The sequence below is a fragment of the Paramisgurnus dabryanus genome, chromosome 24 (genome assembly GCF_030506205.2).
Source record: "Paramisgurnus dabryanus chromosome 24, PD_genome_1.1, whole genome shotgun sequence".
Classification (NCBI taxonomy): Eukaryota; Metazoa; Chordata; class Actinopteri; order Cypriniformes; family Cobitidae; genus Paramisgurnus; species Paramisgurnus dabryanus.
In genome coordinates, this window is record NC_133360.1 from 24,044,251 (window position 1) to 24,068,260 (window position 24,010).

Consider the following 24,010-nt stretch of genomic DNA (forward strand, 5'->3'; position numbering starts at 1 on the left):
ATGCACAAAATCACTAAAATTAGATATTTTGGGTCTAAAAACTAGACCTATTTTCTCGGGTTGTTTTGCTCATCAAGAAAAAGCATCCTAATTTAAGAATTTTTAGATATTTTAACTAAAAAACAAGACAAAAATACGAAGAAATAATTTATTGAAAATTATAATTTTTTTTGCAGTGTAAGAACCACTTTTTCCAACTCAACTTTGACTTTGTACAATGTACATTTACAAAACATAATCTAGATTGTTTTGCACATCTACCATTATACTACTACCCTTTGGCTTACCACAATGCATATCAAATTTATATGCATTTAGTCCCAGACTAACATGCATGTTTCATGTGCCTTCATTTAAAAACACCTTGACTGACATATCTTACTATGAACTGCGTGGGAATAATTTGTACCAAGCATTACATAAGACAAGCTGTACTGTATGCATGTATGTGACCAATACAAGCCGCACATTATGTATGTATGTGACCAAAAAACTTGAAACATTAGTGTTACGTCATTTATTGGATTAAGCCTATTAATTGTGAGAAAGTAGTGACTTGTTTATTAAGATAATAATTGTAAATCACATTTCTGTATGGTCATTGATGATTGTGTGATATTAAAAAATGCAAAACATGGCTACAAATACAATACAACACAATACAAATGACAATGATTTATTTGACAATTTTAGGCCACCATCATCTGCAGATTTATGTAAACCTTTATTTCATGTGGATAAAATCTTTTACAGGACCACCTATAGCAAAGTCATACGTTACATATTTATTTTCACAATCAGATGCACTTTAAAAAGCTGACATACAGTTTAAACACAGCTTTCAGAGCAATAACAGTCCATGTGAACTTCTGTTTCCCTCAGATCTTCATTCTTCTTAAAGTTGCTGCTCAAATTTTCAGTATAGTTCAATCTGGAGTCTAAAATCAAAGCATCAAATCATAATTAATGCTAAATAAATACAAAAATCAATATAAATTGGGGAAATTTAGAGGTAATACATCTTACTAGATGGAAAGCAGTAGTATTCGACAACGATATGGTTAGTCCTGACTGGCACACAACCGGGTAAACAGCGCAACAGAGGCTCAACGGAGTAACATTCAGAATGATATTTATCAGACATCTGCCTTTCCAGTTGCACAGTTTCAAGCTTCATGTGACACTCTACAACAAAAAAATACAATAAATAATTTGATTACATTACACTACATTTTGTTAATACAATGTTGTTACATAGTTAAAGGGATAGTTCGGCCAAAAATGATATTAAACCCATGATTTTAGGATATTTTAGAAAATGTTTTAGATCTTTCAGTTGATTAAATGTAATGTTACGGGGTCCACCCATAGTCCACGACCTTCAAGTCCAAAAAAAGTGCGTCCATCCTTCACAAATTAAATCCAAGCGGCTCCAGGATGATAAACAAAGGTCTTCTGAGGGTAATCCGTGCGGTGTTGTTGTAAAAAATATCCATATTTAAAACCTTATTAACGAAAATAAATACCTTCCGGTAGCGCCGCCATCTTAGTCGCGTCCGCATTCAGGATGAGAGCTTACGCAGCCTACGGAGGCTACTCTGCTGCTGCTCTGTGCCCCCGCCCTCCGAATTTGTCATACGTCACTAAGAAAAGTGCGTACACTACGCTAATACTCTCTCCTGAATACAGAGGAGTCTAAGATGGCGGCGCTACCGGAAGGTATTTATTTTCGTTAATAAAGTTTTAAATATGAATATTTCTACAACAACACCGCTCGGATTACCCTCAGAAGACCTTTGTTTATCATTCTGGAGCCGTTTGGATTTAATTTGTGAAGGATGGACGCACTTTTTTTGGACTTGAAGGTCGTGGACTATGGGATGACCCCGTAACATTACATTTATTTATATAATCAACTGAAAGATCTAAAACATTTTTTAAAATATCCGAAAATGTGTTTGTCTGAAAAACGATGGACATATGCAACTCGGACAGCTTGGGGGTGAGTAAATCATGGGTTTAATATCATTTTTGGCCGAACCATCCCTTTAACAGTTCAACACCTACGGTTAGTATCAAGACAACTTTCAGCAGTAAGCACCCATGAGTGGACAAAGACAATTGGGCTTTTGGTCAGGTATCCACTGGGTGTGTGATACTCCTGCCTGATTTCTCCATCCGCTTTTCCACAAAGACCACACGTCTGCCCTCTCATCCAGTCCGCAATATAAATCTGCAGAATCAAGAAGATTTTTTATCTTACTTTAAATTAGATGGCAATATCCACCAGTTTCCTATAAAATCATTACTGATCGTCCAGTTACCTTCCACTGTCCAGTTGTATAATAGACCTCTTGAAGACCATAGTTTGGGGCATAGAGGGAGATACCTTCACCTTTCTTTACAATTTGTATGCTTTCTATGTCAAAGAAAAGCCTCATTAATTTATTTTGAAAAATTTAATTGCATATCATAACAGTTATAATCAAAAGACACATTTATTTCACCATTTGATGTGAAAAGATTTTCAACCTTTTAGGTGCTTGTAGGGGAGGTTGTTGGTTGATAATTCAGTTCCATTGATTTTACATTTAATTGCACTCTCTTGGTGGTATAGGTCAACATCACTGTTGTGTAAAGAAATATTGTGATTTTCTACATACTGCAAAGATGAAATAAAGAACCCAGAAGGCTGGACTTACATGTCAGCCACCTTAACTTTCAGGACTTTGTGCTCAGAAACATCATCCTTTCTCATTAGGACCATGAATTTATGCTCTGTAGTACAGTCTTGAACCAAGACTTGGTAACAGGAATATGGAGTTTCAAAGCTGTACTGCCTGTTGTTGAATGTCGTCAATGTTTTTCCCACCATAATGCATTTAGCTAAATCACAAGAGGAACAAAAGTTGCAGACTTTTTTTTTACAAAACATGAAGTTTGTTTATTAACTGTTTTTAACAAACCTGAACTACTCTCTATATAAAGATTCCACATGATGCCTTTGAAATCTTTTTCTTCATCGGAATATGTAGACTCGCTTGTAAAAGGCAAAGCAAGAGGTAGAACCAAGCCAGACTTTGACAGTGTCATCTGTAAATCAAAATACACAGGCTCTTTGAAATTACGTATGTACCTATGCCTAAATTTTTCACAAATATGTTTCTCCTGGTACATATTGCTGCATCTTTCAGTTGGAGTGTCCACTAGAGGCACTGGAGGAACTTACATTTAGTGTCTAAAGCCACACAGAAAGTGCGACTGCGCCTTCTTACCAATGCACTTTGGCGCTCCCGTAGCGTCTGCTGTTACTAAGCAACCTAAGCGTTGCACACCTACTTGCGGAAATCGAAATTGGCGCCTATGGTCAGGATCAATCGTATTTGGCTGAGGTATGTCAAAAACTTGTCGTTTACAGGAAGCGTAGTGGCAAATTACTGATGAATATTGATCATTCTTTACTGTAACTTTTGCATGTTTTAACCGGCTGTGTTTTATAAAAATTAAACTGCAAGGACAGTGTAAATACCAGGAAAAACGTATTTTAGGCATAGGTATGCAGGTACAATCCTTTTTAGTTACAATAGACTGTTACTTACTGCTGGGGTCTTGATAACGATGTCTAGGGTTCTTTCAGTTGGGACACGCATTATAAATTCAATCTGTCTCGCATTGTTTTTTACATAGTTGGTGGAAAATCCAGTCATTTGAGCTGCAGCAGGAATGTACTTGGACAACCTTGAAATAAAAATTTAAAGAAAAATGTTTTGCCTGTGAGTTGACCAAACACTACACACATTTGACCTTTTCACAGACCTGGACTGAGTGGTGGCTTGTTCCCATATACATATACTTGTCAGTATACTATAAATAAAGTGATTACTCGTAAATATCTATTTCCCAATCCCAGTGGTATTCAGGTGTGATCAACAGATAAAAGTTTGATTAAGAGGAACCAACCTCTTGGCATACTTCTTGATGAAAGTGGGCAACTTCTCCCACTTCACTTTAAAATGGACCACAGGACTTGTATCTGAGGAACCAGTCTGTACTTTGATGGTTGCTGCATAATGCTTGCCCTGTGCACCCCAGGCAATCTTTGCCTAGATTAGAAGTAAGTTTTCAATGTTTCATCATAACGGTTAGAGGTGACTTAACCGTAAACGAGTTCGATTTTCTTACAGCAGCTTTGTGCTTACTCAGCAGAAGACTATCTACGCACATCATCCAGTTGTCTTTTTCTGCAATGGAGGCCACAATGATCTGCACTCTTGAGGTGGGCTTGTCCAAGTAAGCAGCTAACTGGTACCCCAGCAACTTGCGATCAACTCTTACAACTTGTGCAATGATAGCAACCAGTGGAGGAACAGAATCGCCAAGAAATCGTGCCTATAGCAATGCAAAGACACGTGAATGCTTACCACTATGTTAGGAATACAACATCAAAGTGGTAATTAGAGGGTAAATAAAATTACAGACTGATCAAATGAACTGATCATACCGCTTCCTGAATGGCCTTAAAACCTTCACTTCTTTTTTGATTGGAGAGCTCCTGGAAAAAGATAAGCCCTTTATTGCCCTATACATGAATATCAGCTGACGTCACTCACTTGTCTTCCGCCATTTTGAGGACCTGAAGTGGTCGCAAAAGAACTAGAAGCTATGCCTTCATATGCTGTAAGCATCAAAATCGCTATTTTTACAACACTAAGAAGGCTCAACACAACATGATATTTTGCTCGAAGTATCGCCTGTGTCTCTTCACGTGAACTCGAGCATTGAGAACATTGTTTGTGAACACAGAGTTTACTAAAAAAGGTTTTGAACAACTGACTTTGGATGATTTGGCGTCCGCTCGCCGCCTTCTTCCCAGTCAAGATGTATCGATCTCCAATTGCGACGTAAGGAGGGAGGAGAGTAAAGATTGATATCTCCTAAAGCATAGTTCCATAAAAATGCACGGATAATTCATTGTTTTGTCGCAAGTGAAAAACAATATTGACCTTCTAGTTGAAAAAGGAGCCTCATATGAGATTCATTCATTCGCATTCGGAAATCGATTATTTACGTCTGGCAGAGACGGCGAGCGGACACATAACAGCCACAGTCATTTGTACAAAACCTTTCCTTCTAGTAAACTCTGTGTACACAAAAAATGTTCTCAATGCTCACGTTCATGTGTAGAGATCCAGGTGATACTTCGAGCAAAGTTTCATTTTGTGTTGCGCCTTCTTATGTTGTAAAATAGTGGTAGTTCGGTAGCAGCGGACAGCGGCTGAAAGAACGCATCAGGGATCGAGTAGGCATCACACCCTAACCAAGATATATATTTTTTAAAGTAGCGTTTCTTTTCATGACAGTCGAGATGCGACATGTTGTCTTTCGTAGCCCTTTACTGTATCAGTAAGAATCATAGACAGTAAAAGATAAGAAATCCGTAAATCGTAGCAAGCTAACCAATGCTTGTCAGTGGTTTGGTAGTACTCGGTAGGTCCTCAAGATGGCGGCATGACGTAAAAGGTCACATGACTGATTTCCATCTATATTAATCCCTTAGTTTAAGTTAAATATATAGTTATAAAGCCATTAAATGGAAGTATATAAACAAAGGAATATATGTAAAAAGAGATATTAAATATATAAAATGAAAAATACTATACTATACAAATAACCAACATTAAGGTGGTGTGTATGTATAGGCTGTGCAACAAAATAGTCACCCACCTTTTTCGTATGATGATAAATTTTAAAATAAGTTAAAGGGGACATTTTTACAAAACTTTTTAAGTAGTAAAATAAATCTTTGGTATCTCCAGAGTACGTATGTAAAATTCTAGCTCAAACCACATACCATATAGATAATTTATTATAACATGTTAAAATTGCCACTTTTTTAGGTGTGAGCTAAAATGTGCCGTTTCTGGGCGTGTCCTTTAAAATGCAAATGATCTGATCTCTGCACTAAATGGCTGTGCCGTGGTTGGATAGTGCAGATTAAGGGGCGGTATTATCCCCTTCTGACATCACAAGGGGAGCCAAATTTCAGTGTCCTATTTTTTCACATGCTTACAGAGAATGGTTTACCAAAACTTAGTTACTGGATTGATCTTTTTAGATTTTCTAGGTTGATAGAAGCACTGGGGAGCCCAATTATAACACATGGAAAAAGTCAGATTTTCAATTTATGTCTCCTTTAAATGATATTGATATTCACTTTGGTTACACTTTATTTTGATAGTCCAGTTTAGACATTCTACTAACTATAAACAACTTTGCAACTACATGTCAACTAACTTTCAGTATTTTGCAACTATACGTCAACTAACTGTCATTAGTGTATTAGTAGACTGTAAAGCTTGGGGTTAGGGAAGAGGTTTGGGTTAGTGGAATAAGTTGACATGCACCTGCAAAGATACTTATAGACAGTTGAATGTCTTTTGAGATATCATCACCAAAAAGTGTTAGTAGATATTAAGCAGACATTCTACTAATTCTCTAAAGATTGGTAGTTGATAAGTAGTTACAAAGTTACTTATAGTTAGTAAAATGTCTAAAGTGGACTATCTAAATAAAGTGTTACCTTAACTTTTTTACAATGATGAATAAACTGAAGTGTCATCTATCCTAATAAAAAGACTCACTTTCGACAAATGGGAGTTGGAAGAGCTGCTAGAACTGAAGCTTTGGCTGCTGCTTCTGTCAGGGGAGTTGAATATATTGGCTTTGAAGAACCTGGTTGAGCTTAAATTGTTGTTCCTTTGTTCACCCTCCAAAGTTAACTTCAGTTTCTGTAGTATGCTCCTGACTTTGGAGGTCTCTGTATTAGCATTGATGTTTTTAAGAAGTTTCTTAGCTGCTCTTGGGCCCACCTGGACATCCAACTCAAGACCCTCAACTGCAGGACCATCGGCTGTCAATGAAGAAATGATCAAATAACAAATTTCCACTAAAGTACTTAAGGACAAGTTCGGTATTTTACACTTAAAGCCCTGTTTTCACTGAAATTTGGACAAATGATGCTGGCCCGAGAATTTTCGGGTGTTTGTTGTATCAACCCCCACCTCTACAATGGCTATATAGGTGCACTGGGAAAATTCTTCCTAAAATGCATTAAACTTTCGTTTACAAAGACGTGAAACTGACCGAGTGGTCATGGGTGTTCACTGATATGCTCACACAAAAATCGCTGCAAAAGATGTTTTCCAACAAGTGTTTTACCATTCGTTGTAAACTTGTGGACCTATTTTTCCAAACCCCTCTCACCCGTACCTTCTTCCATTGAGAGCTTGAATAATAGACACTCCAGCCCAGTTGGTGGCGATAATCCACCTTTGCCAATTACAAGAATACAAACAACTCCATTTCCGTTTCCCGCGGCAGAGTTATACCGTACCTCACAGCACATCTAATACAAGTCAATGGAGTTGGACAAAAACTACGATAAAACCTGTTGGAAAGCATCTTTTGCAGCGATTTTTGTGTGAGCATATCAGTGAACACCCCTGACTACTCGGTGCGTTTCACGTCTTGTTAAACGAAAGTTTAATGCATTTTAGTAAGGTTTGTTCCAGTGCACCTATGCAGCCATTGTAGAGGTGGGGGGTGATACAAGAAACACCTGAAAATTCTCGGGCCAGCCGCATATGTCGAAATTTCAACCGTTCAATCTTAAAACAGGGCTTTAAGTGTAAAATACTGAACTTGTCCTTTAAGTCAAGCACACTTGCGTTTCCATATGTTTAAATATTGTCACTTGCCTCGAGCTATTGTAATGTGTACTCCATGCTGTCCAATCATGTTATAAAGGGTGGTGTTTTCGATAAAGGCTGCATTACAAGACATAACCTCCATGCATACTTTGATTCCAATGTGAGGTAAAACAGAACAGAGAGTTTTGTGTATTGGAACATTAGTTCTCATTTCAGACTCCATAGCAGGTGGCGTAACAGATTCAGATGACTGTGTAAACAAGAACAAAAAGATTAGCAATCTATTAGTTTTACTTCTCTTTCGCCATCTCTGTTTGAAACATAGAATTGACCTATGGCTAAGCCACGCCCCCAAAGGCCATGAGCCAATCACACTGTGGATAGCAACCCAATAGACTCGAACATTCTCTGCTTTCACGTCCATTGAAATGCATTGCAGTTAGTCAGTTTTCATTTGTTTTTATATGTTTTTTCTTGTCATATTTTAAGTTTAAAATGGTCAAATGGTGTGCATGGGTACATGCAACTCCGACACTAGGTATCTCGAGATGCTGGGCAACGTTGTGAATTTTTTACCCTTTCCTAAGCCACATCTCAACCAAGATAAGTGTCTGCTCTGGATTAAGTTATGCGGTAAACCTCAACACCAACTGAACGTGGATAAATTAAACACGGATGTCTACATCTGTTCTAAGCTAAGTCAACAACGTATTTGAACGTTATCTTTAACATCTCTAACGTAACGTTAACCTAACATTAGAAAACGTTAACGTTAGCTTATAGCTCGGTTGTACATCATGTCACTAAGCTTCATTAACGTGTCTGTAAATAACCGAGATAAAATGTTTTATTTGTAATAGCAATGTTGTGCTGAATGATTCATGTAAATACTGTAGCACCAAACTAACGAATAGGTACTCTTGGTAAAGATGGTAATAAGGCTTTAAAAAGGCTTGTCCTGAAAACGTATGCAACTTAGACCTGTAACACTTACATATTTAATTTGATCATGTTGGCAACGAGATGCGTTTTATCGCGTTTACACTGTGACATGTTCATTTTTGCATGGAGCTGAAGCTATTCGACCTTCTCAACAATAAAATTATTAATATAACCCTCCAATGCATAGTTAATGCCCTTTTGGTGACTTCGAGATGATGTAGAGTCTTTTTGTCTACAAAAATCATCAATTGCCTCCTGTGAAATGTCTCCTACTGTGACAGCTGCCATAGCGCCTGTCACCGGATGTTGATTGTTTGTCCAAGTGAGTGGGGCGTGGCTTAGCCATAGGTCAATTGCAGGTTAAGCTGTAAGTAAAGTTCAGTTTTAACGCATATGCAAGGGTATGTGAACAGTGCACATGACGCAAATTTCCTGATCAGAATAGTATGCATGCAATAGTCTGTGCACCGCTGAATTTTTTGTAACCTGTCGCGCATGTGTGTAAAGAGGAATGTACAGTAGTATGTAGCCCAGGAGATGCATTGCATTTTGTCGCAAATGTTTGTGTAGACTGTGCAAGTACGTTCATGTAAATGTAACAAAACAAACTTTGCTTTGGGCTTTACGTACTTATCTTTAGGTGTATTGAAAAACAACTGACATTTCCTGCTAAATCCGACCATTGCATTAGCAGTTCTTGTGAGCTCTTACAGTAGAGTCACATATGCAACCGTTGTCTTACCACACCTCCAGTTGAACCTGTAGACCCAAGTGTTTCTTGAGAATGTTGCACAACTACTGTTTCTGGCACAATTGTTATACTCCTTTCTGCAACGACCTCCCCAATGTGTCCAGCTACTGCCGAAGTATTAAAACTACAGTAGTGTTAAACAGAAAGAAAATTGAAATTCAGCTATCAATGTAGTAAAGATAATGTTGGTAAGCATATATAACTAGTCCAAATATTGTGTACCGTGCAGTTGCAACATGCACCGGAAAGACAACAGGGAAGGCCTGTATCTTCAAATTAGCATTTGGGATGTCAAACTTGGCTTCGACTTTCAGAGGCAAAAATGTGTGGATTTTTCCTCCAGCCATTGAAGCAGCCCGAATAAAGCCAGTGTTCATCCCCATTACAGCAAATGTTTGTAGAGCAACGCTTGGTGACACCTCAGCAGTTAACTTCACATCTGTCTTCATCAGATGGGCGATACTGATGGTCTCGCTTACAGGTGGTGTAACAATAGCCTGAACTGGACATAATAGTATATCAGGTTTACAATTTTTAAATAAATGATTGTTCTTTTTAAAACAGGTTTACCTTTCAGACAAGCAGCCACAATAGCGGCAGTGTACAAACTGAGCTCCATGGGCACACCGGCTGCTGATGGAAAGATGCGCCTCATTTCTGTTACCAGCAGGGGCTTGGCATACTGGAAGGCGATGCCATTCTGCAAGGCTTTAAGGGCTTCAACAGCCAGCTCACGTATGTAACATCCAACAGCAAACTATAGAAATGGATTTATATTTCCAAAAATGCTTTAGTCGACTACAAAGAAATTTGAGCCAAACAAGCATTTTGCATTTAAATAACGTCTAAATAGAGCCCAGACATCCAGGCTAAAACAAGGCAAAATTTGGGCCGTCAGTAAAAAAATCAATAAATGTCCAACCATAGCCCCACCCAAAAAGAAATAAAATAAATAAATAATTGAAAACAAACAATGATGGCTATTGCTTTCTACATATGACCAAAATACATACCTGTGTTGCTTGATCAAGAACCGCTTTGTCAATGTTTGCAAAAGCAATTTCTTGTCCAAGGAATTTCACATAGATTGATCCCAAGGGCTGCTTGTTTGGCATGGCCTTGAGTGCCTTTAGCTGCAGTGTACCAGAGTTAACAGACAAGAAAATATGTCATCTTAAAGAAACATTGAATTAATAATACATATTGGGGTAGTTTCCTGGACAAAGCCTATCCTAGTCCCCGACTTAAATACATGTCAGATCTTAACATATATCAGTGCCATTGTATTGTCTCAAGATGCACACCAGTAAGGTGGGTTTGTAAAAACTACTTAAATATTTTTATAATATAATACACTTACTGCATTAAGCACTTGTTTCATCCTGGGAAGTCTGTCCTCATTCAAAAATGGAGATTTAAAAAGGGCCTCCTGAATTCCATCGGTTCTGACACCAACCTGAATGCAATCACTATTTTGAGGTCATGCAGAAATTCGAAAAAGAAATGAAACACAGAAATAGTTATAACTAACTGTACCTCAATCATATCGGCTGCAGCTCCAGCCAGGTAAACACGTGCTTTAGCTAGAACAGCTCTGGGCAGGATGGTGGCAACATCATTGATGATGAAAGCACTTCCAGCTACACCAGCCATTAGAGGATCTGACCAAGGAAACAGATTAGTACATTTACATTACATTTACATTTAGTCATTTAGCAGACGCTTTTGTCCAAAGCGACTTACAAGTGAGGTAGACAATAGAAGCAATTATGGCAACATAAGAACAGCAATACATAAGTGCACTGGAAATAGTCTCATCAAGTCCAACACAATATACATAGCCAAGGGTATGTTAGTGGTTTTTTTTTTTTTTTTTTTTTTTTTTTTTTTAGATAAAGAGGAAGGTAGATAGAGAAAGAGATAAAGAGAAGGGTAACTAAATAAAGATAGTAAATCTGTAATTAGGAAGTTAGGTAATGGTGGAAGAGATGGGTTTTTAGCCGAGTCTTAAAGACAGCTACAGTGTCAGCTGATCGTGTCACGACCGGCAGATCATTCCACAGTTGTGGGACAGTTCCTGAGAAGGTACGCGTTAGTGTTTTCTTCCCTTTTTGAGATGGTACCACAAGTCGTCGCTCGGTGGCAGAGCGCAGTGATCGAGAGGGTACATAAGGCTCTATAAGCAAGCGAAGGTAAGGGGGTGCTGACCCAGTGGTGGTTTTAAAGGCCAGGAGCAGAGCCTTAAATTTGATGCGGGCTGCTATAGGAAGCCAGTGTAACTTGACAAAGAGAGGAGTGACGTGCGCCCTCTTTGGCTCATTGAAGACCACTCTTGCCGCTGCGTTCTGAATCATCTGTAAGGGTTTGGTCGTGCAGGCTGGAAGTCCTGCCAGTAGCGCATTGCAGTAGTCCAGCCTGGACAGGACAAGAGCTTGGACCAGGACCTGCGTAGCATGCTCATCTAGGAAAGGTCTAATTTTCCTAATATTGTAGAGGATGAATCTACAAGAGCGAGCGGTGCTGGCAACATGCTCCGTGAAGCTAAGCCGATCATCAATGACCACTCCCAGGTTTTTGGCCGTCTTGGAAGGCGTGATGGTCGAGGAACCTAGCTGAATGGAAAAGTTGTGCTGAATCTTTGGTTCGGATGATATGACAAGCAGTTCTGTCTTCGCAAGGTTAAGCTGGAGATGGTGATCCTTCATCCAGAGTGAGATGTCCCTCAGGCATGCCGAGATGCGGGCAGAAACCGTAGGATCATCAGGGTGGAACGACAAGTGGAGTTGAGTGTCGTCTGCATAGCAGTGGTAGGAAAAGCCATGTTTCCGAATGACAGAGCCCAGGGATGTCATGTATATCGAAAAGAGCAGCGGTCCAAGCACAGAGCCTTGAGGGACCCCGGTATCTAGACGTTGGGGTTCGGAGACGTCACCTCTCCAGGATACCCGAAATGACCTATCTGAGAGGTACGACTTGAACCATAAAAGCGCTGTGTCAGTGACACCCATAGACATGAGAGTCGACAGGAGGATGCGGTGATTGACGGTGTCAAAAGCTGCAGATAGATCCAGTAAGATCAGCACAGATGATTTGGAGGCTGCCCTTGCCTGCCTTAGGGCCTCAATGACTGATAGCAGCGCAGTCTCAGTGGAGTGACCACTTTTGAATCCAGACTGATTGCTATCCAGGAGGTTATTTTGTGTGAAGAAAGTGGAGAGCTGGTTGAACACAATGCGTTCAAGAGTCTTGGAAATGAAGGGAAGAAGAGAAACGGGTCTGTAGTTCTCTAGCATAGCAGGATTGAGAGTGGGTTTCTTCAGCAACGGGGTTATCCGGGCCTCTTTAAATGCTACAGGGAAGGTGCCAGTGGAAAGGGATGAATTGATAATGTGAGTGAGAGCAGGGATAACAGACGGAGAGATGGCCTGGAGGAGATGGGTGGGTATGGGATCTAGCGGGCAGGTAGTCGGATGATTAGAAGCCAAGACCTTGGAAACATCTGCTTCGGATAGGAGAGAGAAGGAGGGAAGGGAGCATGTCTCAGGGATTTGAGAATGCGCAAGAAGCGGCGGCTCGGAGAACTGACTGCTAATAGTTTTCGTTTTCTTCACAAAGAAGGAAGCAAAATCATCAGCCGTTAGGTCGGATGAAGGTGGAGGGGCAGGGGGACAAAGAAGGGTAGAGAAGGTCTTGAAGAGAGTGTGAGAGTCAGGTGAGTTGTTAATCTTTGAATGGTAGTATAGGGTCTTTGCAGAGGAGACATCCTTGGAGAAGGAGGCAAGAAGAGACTGATAGAGGCAGAGATCAGAAGGATCATTCGATCTGCGCCACTTCCTCTCTGTAGCCCTGAGTGTGGAGCGATGCTCACGGAGAACCTCAGTTAGCCAAGGAGCAGAAGGTGTGACCCGGGCCGGTCCAGATGTCAGAGGGCATAATGTGTCTAAGCAGGATGTAAGAGTGGAACAAAGTGTGTCTGTGGCATTGTCAGTATCTAACAGAGAGAGTTGGCTGGGAGCGGGCAGCGTGGAAACAATCGCAGAGGATAAGCGGGAGGGAGAGAGCGTGCGCAGGTTGCGCCTGAACGTGACCAATGGGGGATCGTATGTAGCGACAGGGGGAGTCAGGTCGAGGTCGAGAGTAATTAGGAAGTGATCAGATGTGTGAAGTGGGGTGACCTGGGTGTGGTAGGTGGAACAACAGCGTGTGTAGATAAGATCTAAAAGATTACCAGACCTGTGTGTTGGTGAAGTAGGGACTCGCTTGAGGTCAAACGACGCAGTCAGGGTGTTGAAGTCAGCTGCCTGTGGTTTCTCCAGGTGGATATTGAAGTCACCAAGTACTACTAAAGGAGTACCATCCTCAGGGAATGAAGACAGAAGTACATCTAACTCCTCCAAGAAGTGTCCAAGTTGACCTGGGGGGCGATAGATAACTAAAAAATGCATTTTAGTAGGGTGGATGATAGTAACAATATGCGATTCGAAAGAGTTGCTGTCACATGAGGGGGTTTGCTGTTGGAATTTCCAGTCCTTTGGGATGAGCAGACCAGTTCCTCCACCCCTTCCTGTTGTGCGGGGACTGTGTGAGAAAGTGTAGTTGTTGGAGAGGGCAGCCGGAGTGGCCGTGTCCTCTGGTTTAATCCATGTCTCAGTAAGTGCTAAAACAGAAAGGCCAGAATGTGAGGCAATGGCAGTAATGAAATCTGCTTTGTTGACAGCAGATTGGCAGTTCCATAAGCCAATGGGAAGAGAGAGTGAGGCAATAGTGGAAGGTGGGAGAGTGCGGAGGTTATTAATATTTCTCCCACGGCGACGTGATACAACAGATTTACGAGTTGTAATGACAGTAGAGATTTGAAAGCACATAGTAAAATTATAAGAATAGGAAATGTAAAAGAGAGGAAAAAGAGTGCTATATAGATAAATAGAAAAATATAAAAAGTTAGTACAAAAAGTGCAATACTCAAGTGCCCAGTCGGTGTCCCTGCTCGGTGGAGTCGCGCAGGTAGAGTCGATGGTCTTTACACTCTTCGGTCTTCACACGACGAGGGCTGCACGCGACCGCTGCCGCGGTGGACTGCCTGCTTTAATAAGTGCTTCAAATGTGGGCTGAAACTCAGCAGGCCACGCCCGAAAACAATCAACAACACGTTAATGGCCGAAACTACTACTGTATTTACTGTAATACACTAAAGCACGCGAGGACACGCGAGAACAAACGCGGATTGCAGCACGTGAGACAAAGGTAAACAAGAGAGCGTTTCTTAGCAACGACACTGCGCTAAAACTTCACAAGTCTAAAATCAAATACACTTACACGTTTCTGTGGACTCCTGTTGATAACTGCTTCACCTGAAGACTGAACTGTTTACTGCTGTTTAAATACTCTCCTGGCGTTGGCCACGCCCGAAAACAATCAACAACACGTTAATGGCCGAAACTACTACTGTATTTACTGTAATACACTAAAGCACGCGAGGACACGCGAGAACAAACGCGGATTGCAGCACGTGAGACAAAGGTAAACAAGAGAGCGTTTCTTAGCAACGACACTGCGCTAAAACTTCACAAGTCTAAAATCAAATACACTTACACGTTTCTGTGGACTCCTGTTGATAACTGCTTCACCTGAAGACTGAACTGTTTACTGCTGTTTAAATACTCTCCTGGCGTTGGCCACGCCCGAAAACAATCAACAACACGTTAATGGCCGAAACTACTACTGTATTTACTGTAATACACTAAAGCACGCGAGGACACGCGAGAACAAACGCGGATTGCAGCACGTGAGACAAAGGTAAACAAGAGAGCGTTTCTTAGCAACGACACTGCGCTAAAACTTCACAAGTCTAAAATCAAATACACTTACACGTTTCTGTGGACTCCTGTTGATAACTGCTTCACCTGAAGACTGAACTGTTTACTGCTGTTTAAATACTCTCCTGGCGTTGGCCACGCCCGAAAACAATCAACAACACGTTAATGGCCGAAACTACTACTGTATTTACTGTAATACACTAAAGCACGCGAGGACACGCGAGAACAAACGCGGATTGCAGCACGTGAGACAAAGGTAAACAAGAGAGCGTTTCTTAGCAACGACACTGCGCTAAAACTTCACAAGTCTAAAATCAAATACACTTACACGTTTCTGTGGACTCCTGTTGATAACTGCTTCACCTGAAGACTGAACTGTTTACTGCTGTTTAAATACTCTCCTGGCGTTGGCCACGCCCGAAAACAATCAACAACACGTTAATGGCCGAAACTACTACTGTATTTACTGTAATACACTAAAGCACGCGAGGACACGCGAGAACAAACGCGGATTGCAGCACGTGAGACAAAGGTAAACAAGAGAGCGTTTCTTAGCAACGACACTGCGCTAAAACTTCACAAGTCTAAAATCAAATACACTTACACGTTTCTGTGGACTCCTGTTGATAACTGCTTCACCTGAAGACTGAACTGTTTACTGCTGTTTAAATACTCTCCTGGCGTTGGCCACGCCCGAAAACAATCAACAACACGTTAATGGCCGAAACTACTACTGTATTTACTGTAATACACTAAAGCACGCGAGGACACGCGAGAACAAACGCGGATTGCAGCACGTGAGACAAAGGTAAACAAGAGAGCGTTTCTTAGCAACGACACTGCGCTAAAACTTCACAAGTCTAAAATCAAATACACTTACACGTTTCTGTGGACTCCTGTTGATAACTGCTTCACCTGAAGACTGAACTGTTTACTGCTGTTTAAATACTCTCCTGGCGTTGGCCACGCCCGAAAACAATCAACAACACGTTAATGGCCGAAACTACTACTGTATTTACTGTAATACACTAAAGCACGCGAGGACACGCGAGAACAAACGCGGATTGCAGCACGTGAGACAAAGGTAAACAAGAGAGCGTTTCTTAGCAACGACACTGCGCTAAAACTTCACAAGTCTAAAATCAAATACACTTACACGTTTCTGTGGACTCCTGTTGATAACTGCTTCACCATAAGAAACAGACTGGGCAAAAATGATCTGCATGGCAGAGTTCCAAGACGAAAACCAAACTAATGCAAACTTGGGTTCTGCAGCAGGACAATAATCCAAAACACACCAGCAAGTCAACCTCTGAATGGCTGAAGAAAAACAAAATGAGATTTTGGAGTGGCCTAGTCAAAGTCCTGAGTTCTGAGTTCCTGAGAACTCAGGAAAGCAACATCATCTTGGAAGGAAGCAGAGAAGATCGCCCAACATCGAACCACCTGGAGGAAGTTCCCCAACAGAGCAAAAGGGTGTAGAAGAAGAAGTCAAAGTCCTGACGTGAATCCTATTGCTATGCTGTGGCATTACTTAAAAAGGCGGTTCATGCTCAAAAACCCTCCAATGTGGCTGAATTACAACAATTATGCAAAGATGAGAACAGACTACTTGCAAGTTATCACAAACGCTTGATTGCAGTTGTTGCTGCTAAGGTTGGCCCAACCAGTTATTACTGGAAAACAGTAACACTTTCCTCTTAACACTTAAGAGGAAAACATTGGTGTGCATGTGTTACCATTAAGATTTCCTTACTCTGATAACCATCCAAGAGTAATGCCTTGCTGTAACGGTAGCTGAGTTTGTCCAGTTTGGGGCTTAACATCTTGATGGCAACACTGCAGGCTGCAGCACTGAAAAAAACAAAACAATTGTGATTGTTAGATATACAGTGGTGTGAAAAAGTAATGGCCCCCCTCCAGATTTCTTATGTTTTTGCATATGTCACACTTTAATGTTTCAGATATTCAAACAATTTTTATTGAACACAACAACCAATTTGTAATTGAAGGTTTTTATTATTAAGGAAAAACTAAATCCAAAACTACATGGCCCTGCGTGAAAAAGTGTTTGCCCCAAAACCTAATAACTGGTTGGGCCAACCTTAGCAGCAACAACTGCAATCAAGCGTTTGTGATAACTTGCAAGTAGTCTGTTCTCATCTTTGCATAATTGTTGTAATTCAGCCACATTGGAGGGTTTTTGAGCATGAACCGCCTTTTTAAGTAATGCCACAGCATAGCAATAGGATTCACGTCAGGACTTTGACTTCTTCTTCTACACCCTTTTGCTCTGTTGGGGAACTTCCTCCAGGTGGTTCGATGTTGGGCGATCTTCTCTGCTTCCTTCCAAGATGATGTTGCTTTCCTGAGTTCTCAGGAACTCAGAACTCAGGACTTTGACTAGGCCACTCCAAAATCTCATTTTGTTTTTCTTCAGCCATTCAGAGGTTGACTTGCTGGTGTGTTTTGGATTATTGTCCTGCTGCAGAACCCAAGTTTGCATTAGTTTGGTTTTCGTCTTGGAACTCTGCCATGCAGATCATTTTTGCCCAGTCTGTTTCTTATGGTGGAGTCATGAACACTGACTATAATTGCGGCAAGTGAGGCCTGCATTTCTGTGGATGTTGTTGTAGGGTCTTTTGTGACCTTTTGGATGAGTCGTTGCTGTGCTCTTGTGGTAATTGTGATCGACCGGCAACTCCTGGGAAAGTTCTCCATTGTTTCATGTTTTCAACGTTTGTGGATAATGGCTCTCACTGTGGTTCGCTGAAGTCCCAAAACTTTAGAAATGGCTTTATAACCTTTTCCAGAAAGATAGATCACAATTACTTTACTTTCACATTATGTGTAGCTTTTGATTATCTTTTTGTCTACTTCACTTTGTCTGGCAGGTCCTATTTAAGATGGCCTTGACTTTGCCTTTTTGAAGCCCAAAGTAGGCAGAGCCTGCTATCACCTTCTTTGCAGCTTAATGGGCAAAAACCATGCCTGCCTAGCAGTATTGAAAGCAGATGAATCACAGTTATGTCACTTGCCTGTTGGCTTCACAACAGAGAACAGAAGGTTGTCCCTTGGTCTCAACACACTTTTGGCTTGTTCTTGGTTTAGGTGGAACACATTTTTGCTAAAATATATGTACCCTATTTAAATTCAGTAACAATTTCAAGATTTAAATGAGATATTAAATTTAGTTTTTCAGACTTGCGGACCCCACTGTATTTCAGACATGTGTTGAGTGTAACTCACACTGAAGAGAGGTCAGGTGAAGTACTCTTTGTCAAAGCTTTGATATGAGAGTATGCAAGGCTGGCCACCTGTAAATTTGTCTCCTTCTGCAGAACACGTGCAAGAGTGGTCACCAGACCCATGCCTGGCTTTGTCTCGAAAAGAGCAATCCATGCGACCATGCGCAGCTCAGGGTGGAGATCCTTGTTCATAAAGATCTGCAGAACTACTTCTTGCACCTGAAGCGCAAACATAAATAAACAAGGCAATTACTAACGTGATCATTCACAATTTAGTAATATAGCATAGCAAAACTCAGATATCTCTAACTAACCTGTTTGGGTTCATTTTTAGCAATAGCTTTTAGAGCCAAAATGGCGTCCACTTTAACTTTCAAGGGGAATGCAGATGTAGATAGAACCTTAACAATGGGTTTAATGCTAGCAGGATGACAAGCATTGCCCAAGACTTTTAGAATCAGAGTGATTTCCGCAATATCATTCTTAGCAGTCACTTCAGCTGCAATGTCATGAATAGGCTTGAAGAAAAAGAGAAAGAATTATCTCTACATATGTGACCCTGACTGTAAATAAAATGATCCTACATAATGTAAGGAACATTCTGTAAAAGCTCAGCCTAGATTTCACAGACAGGGTCATACATATACACTCATATAAATAAAATAAATAAAGTTAAGAATTTGTTTTACCTTTAAAATCTCCACTGGGCATACATGAGCTCCAGCGCAGTACCTGGCAATCACTGTCCCATAGCCAAGCATGGCAACCTCACGTATACCTGGTATTTGCTGAACCTTGTGACTCATAACCAGACCCTTGTGTTTATATACAAACAGGTTATAGACATTATATGACATGCTAGGAGTTTACAACTTGATTTAATCTTCATATATGAGTATACATACTGAGTACATCTTAATAGTGTCCAAATCAGCAGTGACCATGTGCACCATAGCCAGAAGGACCTGAGTAAACTCAGGGATGGAAAGTTCACCTGCCAAAAATGACTTCTTTATGAATTTCAAAGCAGCTAGAGTGCCAACAGCAGGAACTGCATCTAGGATCCATTTCCTAAGAAGAGTTATACTGTAGATAAGTAAAAATGTCCACATAACGGTTTAAGACTGAATTAAACCTGAATGTACCTGACATTTGGTTTGGTTTTGAACTGAGCCCAGATTCCTTCAATATCAGCAAGATTTCCAAAACGCATAAGCTGGATAAGATGAATAAATTTTAAAGGAACATCTTCATGGACCTCTTCCAGTTTTATGGTAGCAAGGTGATTCAGAGCATCTACTATCTTAATGAAAAAATATAGAAAGCTATTATAATAATAATATGACATACTAACTCAACTCTACCCTACATAATGTCAAGAGCATTCTGTGAAAATATAACCTTGATATCTTTAAAATTGACATAGATCATGTCAAATATTGAATTCAAACTATGATGCTCCAAATCTCATCATTAGATTATGAGGCTGTTTTCCGGACAGGTCTTATTCTAGTTTCAAAACACCGTGTACTGACATATTTTAACATATATCCGTACCATTGGGTCTCATTCACTAATAATTGCATACATTTTTCGTATTTATACGCACACTTAAACTTCTCACAAAAACTTTCCACCTAATTCACAACCCATGTGTACGCACATGAGTTTGTTCTTGTACTTGTTTGAAAAGAAATCCATGATCATATTTATTATCGGTAAAGTTACGTTTTGATTAGAAATTTTTATTTGTGAGGTTTTGCTGTTGCTGGATGAAGCCAGTGCTGTCCACCGACTGTATTAACATTAAAGTAGTATTGGATGCGTTAACAAATATGACATTTAATTAATATGACAGAGACGCACATCTGTATCTAAAATAAAACAGACAGGAGATCAAGTGATTGACGTTTGGACTTCTAATTACATTTACGTGACGTTTACATTAGGCATTAAGCAGACGCTTTCATACAGATTTAAAAAGTGAGGAAGGAAAGCGTGACGATTTGTCATTACGTGCATCTTCTTTATTTGTGTAGTTAAAATAAGTAGGCTATAATAATATATAAAATAATGTTTATAATAATAATAATAATAATAATAATATAGATCATGTATAATAATATATAATACAGAAAATATTATAATATAAAATATAATCATGTTAATTTTACATATCAACATTATTATAAACATTATAATCATAGCCTAGTATTTGATTATAGCATGCGGGATTATTGCGTACAAATAGTTTTAGGTTTTCTTGAATCGTTGCGTACATTTACAAGAAATTTTGATTGAAAGTTTTTGTCGAATCACAATTTGTTCGTGAAAACATCCGTACGCACATCTCATGCAAAAACTTGTGAGTACGCATGCTAAATTAATGACACCCATTGTTTTGTCTCAGGATGCGCACCAGTTTAGTTTTTTAATGTTTATTTGTAAAAACTACTTAAATATTCTAAAATAACTAAGGCCTTATCCTGGATTAATCTAAACCCTGCCCCTCTGCACTGCAAAAAATGATTTTCAAGAAACAATTTTCTTAGTATTTTTGTCTTGTTTTAAAAAAAATTAAGATGCTTTTTCTTGATGAGCAAAAACACCCAAGAAAATAAGTCTAGTTTTTAGACCAAAAATATCAAATTGAAGTGATTTTGTGCATAAAACAAGCAACAACAAAAAATCTGCCAATGGGGTAAGCAAAAAATCTTGAACATTTTTCTAATACACTAAATTCAAGAAAAATTCAAGAAACATTTGCTTACCCAATTGGCAGATTTTTTGCTTAAAGACTTTACTTTTGTTTTCACAGACATGGTCACATATCATATATAATATATTCTCACCTGAGCCTGTGGATTACTTATTCTCATTAGCTGAATGCTGCTCCAGAGAGTCTCAGTACTAAATTCGTATCGTAAAGATCCACGAGCTAAATATTCAGCACTGATTAAAATGATGGGATTTGCTTTAGTCTCCAAAAAAGTTAGGGTTTGTCTGAAAAAAAAATTAAAACATATTTTTCCCATGCCAATCTATACTTTTGTTTGCGCGTCAACAATAAAAGTATATACAAATTAACCTGATTTCCATTTGTGTCTCATCAAGATGTGTAAACTGATGAAGCTCTTGGACTGTTGCTTCAGTGATCCGAAGACCAATGGGTATTGGCCTCATGATGTAGTTGTACGTTACAGCTCCAGTGATGCTTTTTACTCCCTATTTTGAGAAAATCAGCATTATCAAAATTGTTAACTTTAGCTTAGATAACTTCAGGAGAATTCTTAGTCTGACCTCCTGACAGTCGGCGCAGTTTTCAATGTAGGTTAAGCCAACATCCTTCATTATCCTCTCTTGGCAATGGTTAAGATCCTTGGACTTGGTGATGACAACATTGTTTGTTTTTTCATCTTCACGGACAACATATTGAGTTCTGCAGATGCCATGAACTCCATCCTTATCAGAAACAAGACAATGCATTAAGACTGAACTGAATATCTAGATTCATATACTGAATTTTTATTTCTGTTGATCTCACTTCTTCAATCTCATAGATGTTCTCAGTGTTCTTGAGGTTGAGCTGAAGGATGTTTAATATTCCCCTGTGCAAGTTGACAATGGTGGTTGGGACTTCTGAAGGTGCGAATATCCTTCCAACTACACCATTATGGTATTCAAATTTAATAGGAATCTGCAGCTGTGTGGCCAGGGCTGAAGAAAGCTTAGTAGTAAAAAACGTACTTGTAGGCCAGACTCCATTGTACTCAAAAAGCTGAAGATGTAAAAGCTGAAGAAATGTCAAACTATTAGTAGTCATACATTTACGTGCTGCTTTTCAATTATATGCGAGCTTGCGTATAATTGGTAGCGTCAATGGTACCATCATTTATCAAAATATCTCCTTTTGTGTTCATCAGAATAAAAAAAAACTTGTACAGGTTTAGAACAACATGATGGTGAGTAAATGATGACGAAATTGTCATTTTTGGGTGAACTCTCTCTTTAAAGTGAAATCAATGATTAAAATCAAACGTTGATGCTAATCTCAGTATTACGTTATGAGACTTTAGCCTAGATTTGTTAGTAAAAATACTCGTTATTCTTGGTATGTCTGCTTACCTTAAGGATGTATGTATTGTCAGATACGGCACTAATGTACACCTTGCTGTTGATCTTGATGCCGGCTCTGGCCAGACCCTCTTGGTGAAAACCGCTAAAGAGCAAAGCTTCATATCTGTACACAAAGGTTTCAGTTCCTGCCAACACAGGGACTAAAATGCAAAATAACATATTTACACATTTGAAGATGCATAATATTTACACAATAAAATGAGATTTATACAATAAAATTCGATTTTACAGTTTGCTTACCAAGATCTACATGGTGGCTTGCTGCAATATCAAGGAAAGTTTAATAGTAGTCCTGAAATTTTGGTTTTATTGGAAATGGGTATTATGATTTTTTTACTAATGAACAATGATTTAAATTTTAGGTTACTTACCCACAAGGGCTATTGTCAGGGTCATGATGATAACAGCTCTCATGGTTATGGCTTTAGAGTCAAGCTTTGCTGGCAAAATATTGATACTAATGTATGATTAACTAGAATCAACATGTATCCAGTCTAAGCAGCTCATTGGTTTAACAGAGAAGTGCATGAGAGACCAGGGTAACCTGGACTTCAATGCTTGATCCATTTATCATTAGATCTAGAGAGAAAGCCTACAATGTTGTAACAATATATTCATATGTATTAACATACAATACTTTGCAAGTCTTAGGCCACCACCACCAGACTTGTTGTTCTAGAAGTTGTTTTAAATGTCCATCCATATATTTTTCAATCTGTTTTATTAAGACACAAACAGAAAATATAGGAAATTTGTAAAAAAAACAAAAAAAGTTCATGACTAAATGTCTTGAGAATTTTTGAGCAGAATGTAAAAAGTAAAAAGACTAATTTCTTTAAAATTAGAAATTAGCATTTATTTTAAGAGATCCTGCAATTTCCTGTTATTGCTCAAGTGGGAGTTTACCCTAAAAAATTGACACATCGGTTTACATTTTTATACAGTTTTTAATACACATTTCCTGTATTTTCTGGATGTATTCTATTAAAGAGACTGAGAAACAATTATATATGATCATTATACATTGCAAAAACAACAAATCTAATTGTAGCATGGTGGCCTAAGACTTTTGCACAGTACTGTATACTAAAATAGAAGCAAAAAATATATGATATATGCACAAAAATAAAAATATTTAAAGATTATTTAAGTATTCATTACTAATTCTGGTAACACTTTACTTGAAGGGGTGTTCATGTAATATACTTATGCCGCAATAGTTAGCCTGTCTGGAACCGAGGTGACTTAAACCACTATAATGTATGACACTTGCATTAGCGGCCCCTACGCCCAACCCTGAGGACAATGAGACAGACAGACCCAGTTCCTGCAGCTGTAAAGATCACCACACCACTGATCTACTGACCGTCCTTCAACGAGATGACCAGCCGATGCCTGATCTGTGAC

The 24,010-nt window shown here is 39.3% G+C and overlaps 1 protein-coding gene across 3 annotated transcripts; it reads right to left on the reverse strand.

Moving 5' to 3' along the window:
- Positions 1–446: 446 nt before the first annotated feature.
- On the reverse strand, positions 447–22,738 carry vtg8 (vitellogenin 8). 3 transcript variants are annotated; one of them, XM_065259560.2, is made up of 30 exons: positions 22,592–22,738; positions 22,011–22,259; positions 21,767–21,928; positions 21,555–21,691; positions 21,319–21,469; positions 19,612–19,769; positions 19,372–19,537; positions 19,156–19,281; positions 18,781–18,984; positions 18,468–18,685; positions 16,975–17,072; positions 10,939–11,063; positions 10,763–10,858; positions 10,416–10,535; positions 9,973–10,159; positions 9,625–9,904; positions 9,394–9,526; positions 7,758–7,959; positions 6,642–6,910; positions 4,502–4,552; positions 4,183–4,389; positions 3,961–4,103; positions 3,600–3,738; positions 2,967–3,093; positions 2,703–2,886; positions 2,533–2,627; positions 2,325–2,419; positions 2,068–2,233; positions 1,027–1,185; positions 448–938 (listed from the first exon to the last, which is right to left on the reverse strand). In XM_065259560.2, the coding sequence occupies exons 3-30, from the start codon at positions 21,815–21,817 to the stop codon at positions 829–831; spliced, it is 4,197 nt and encodes a 1,398-aa protein (XP_065115632.2). In that variant the 5' UTR covers positions 21,818–21,928; positions 22,011–22,259; positions 22,592–22,738; the 3' UTR covers positions 448–828. The 3 variants fall into 3 exon arrangements, 2 of the variants coding, with proteins under 2 accessions (XP_073669605.1, XP_065115632.2); XM_073813504.1 differs by lacking the exons at positions 4,502–4,552; positions 22,592–22,738 and having other exon boundaries at positions 447–938; positions 22,011–22,131; XR_010529309.2 differs by lacking the exons at positions 448–938; positions 1,027–1,185; positions 22,592–22,738 and having other exon boundaries at positions 2,095–2,233; positions 2,325–2,415; positions 22,011–22,131.
- Positions 22,739–24,010: the final 1,272 nt, after the last annotated feature.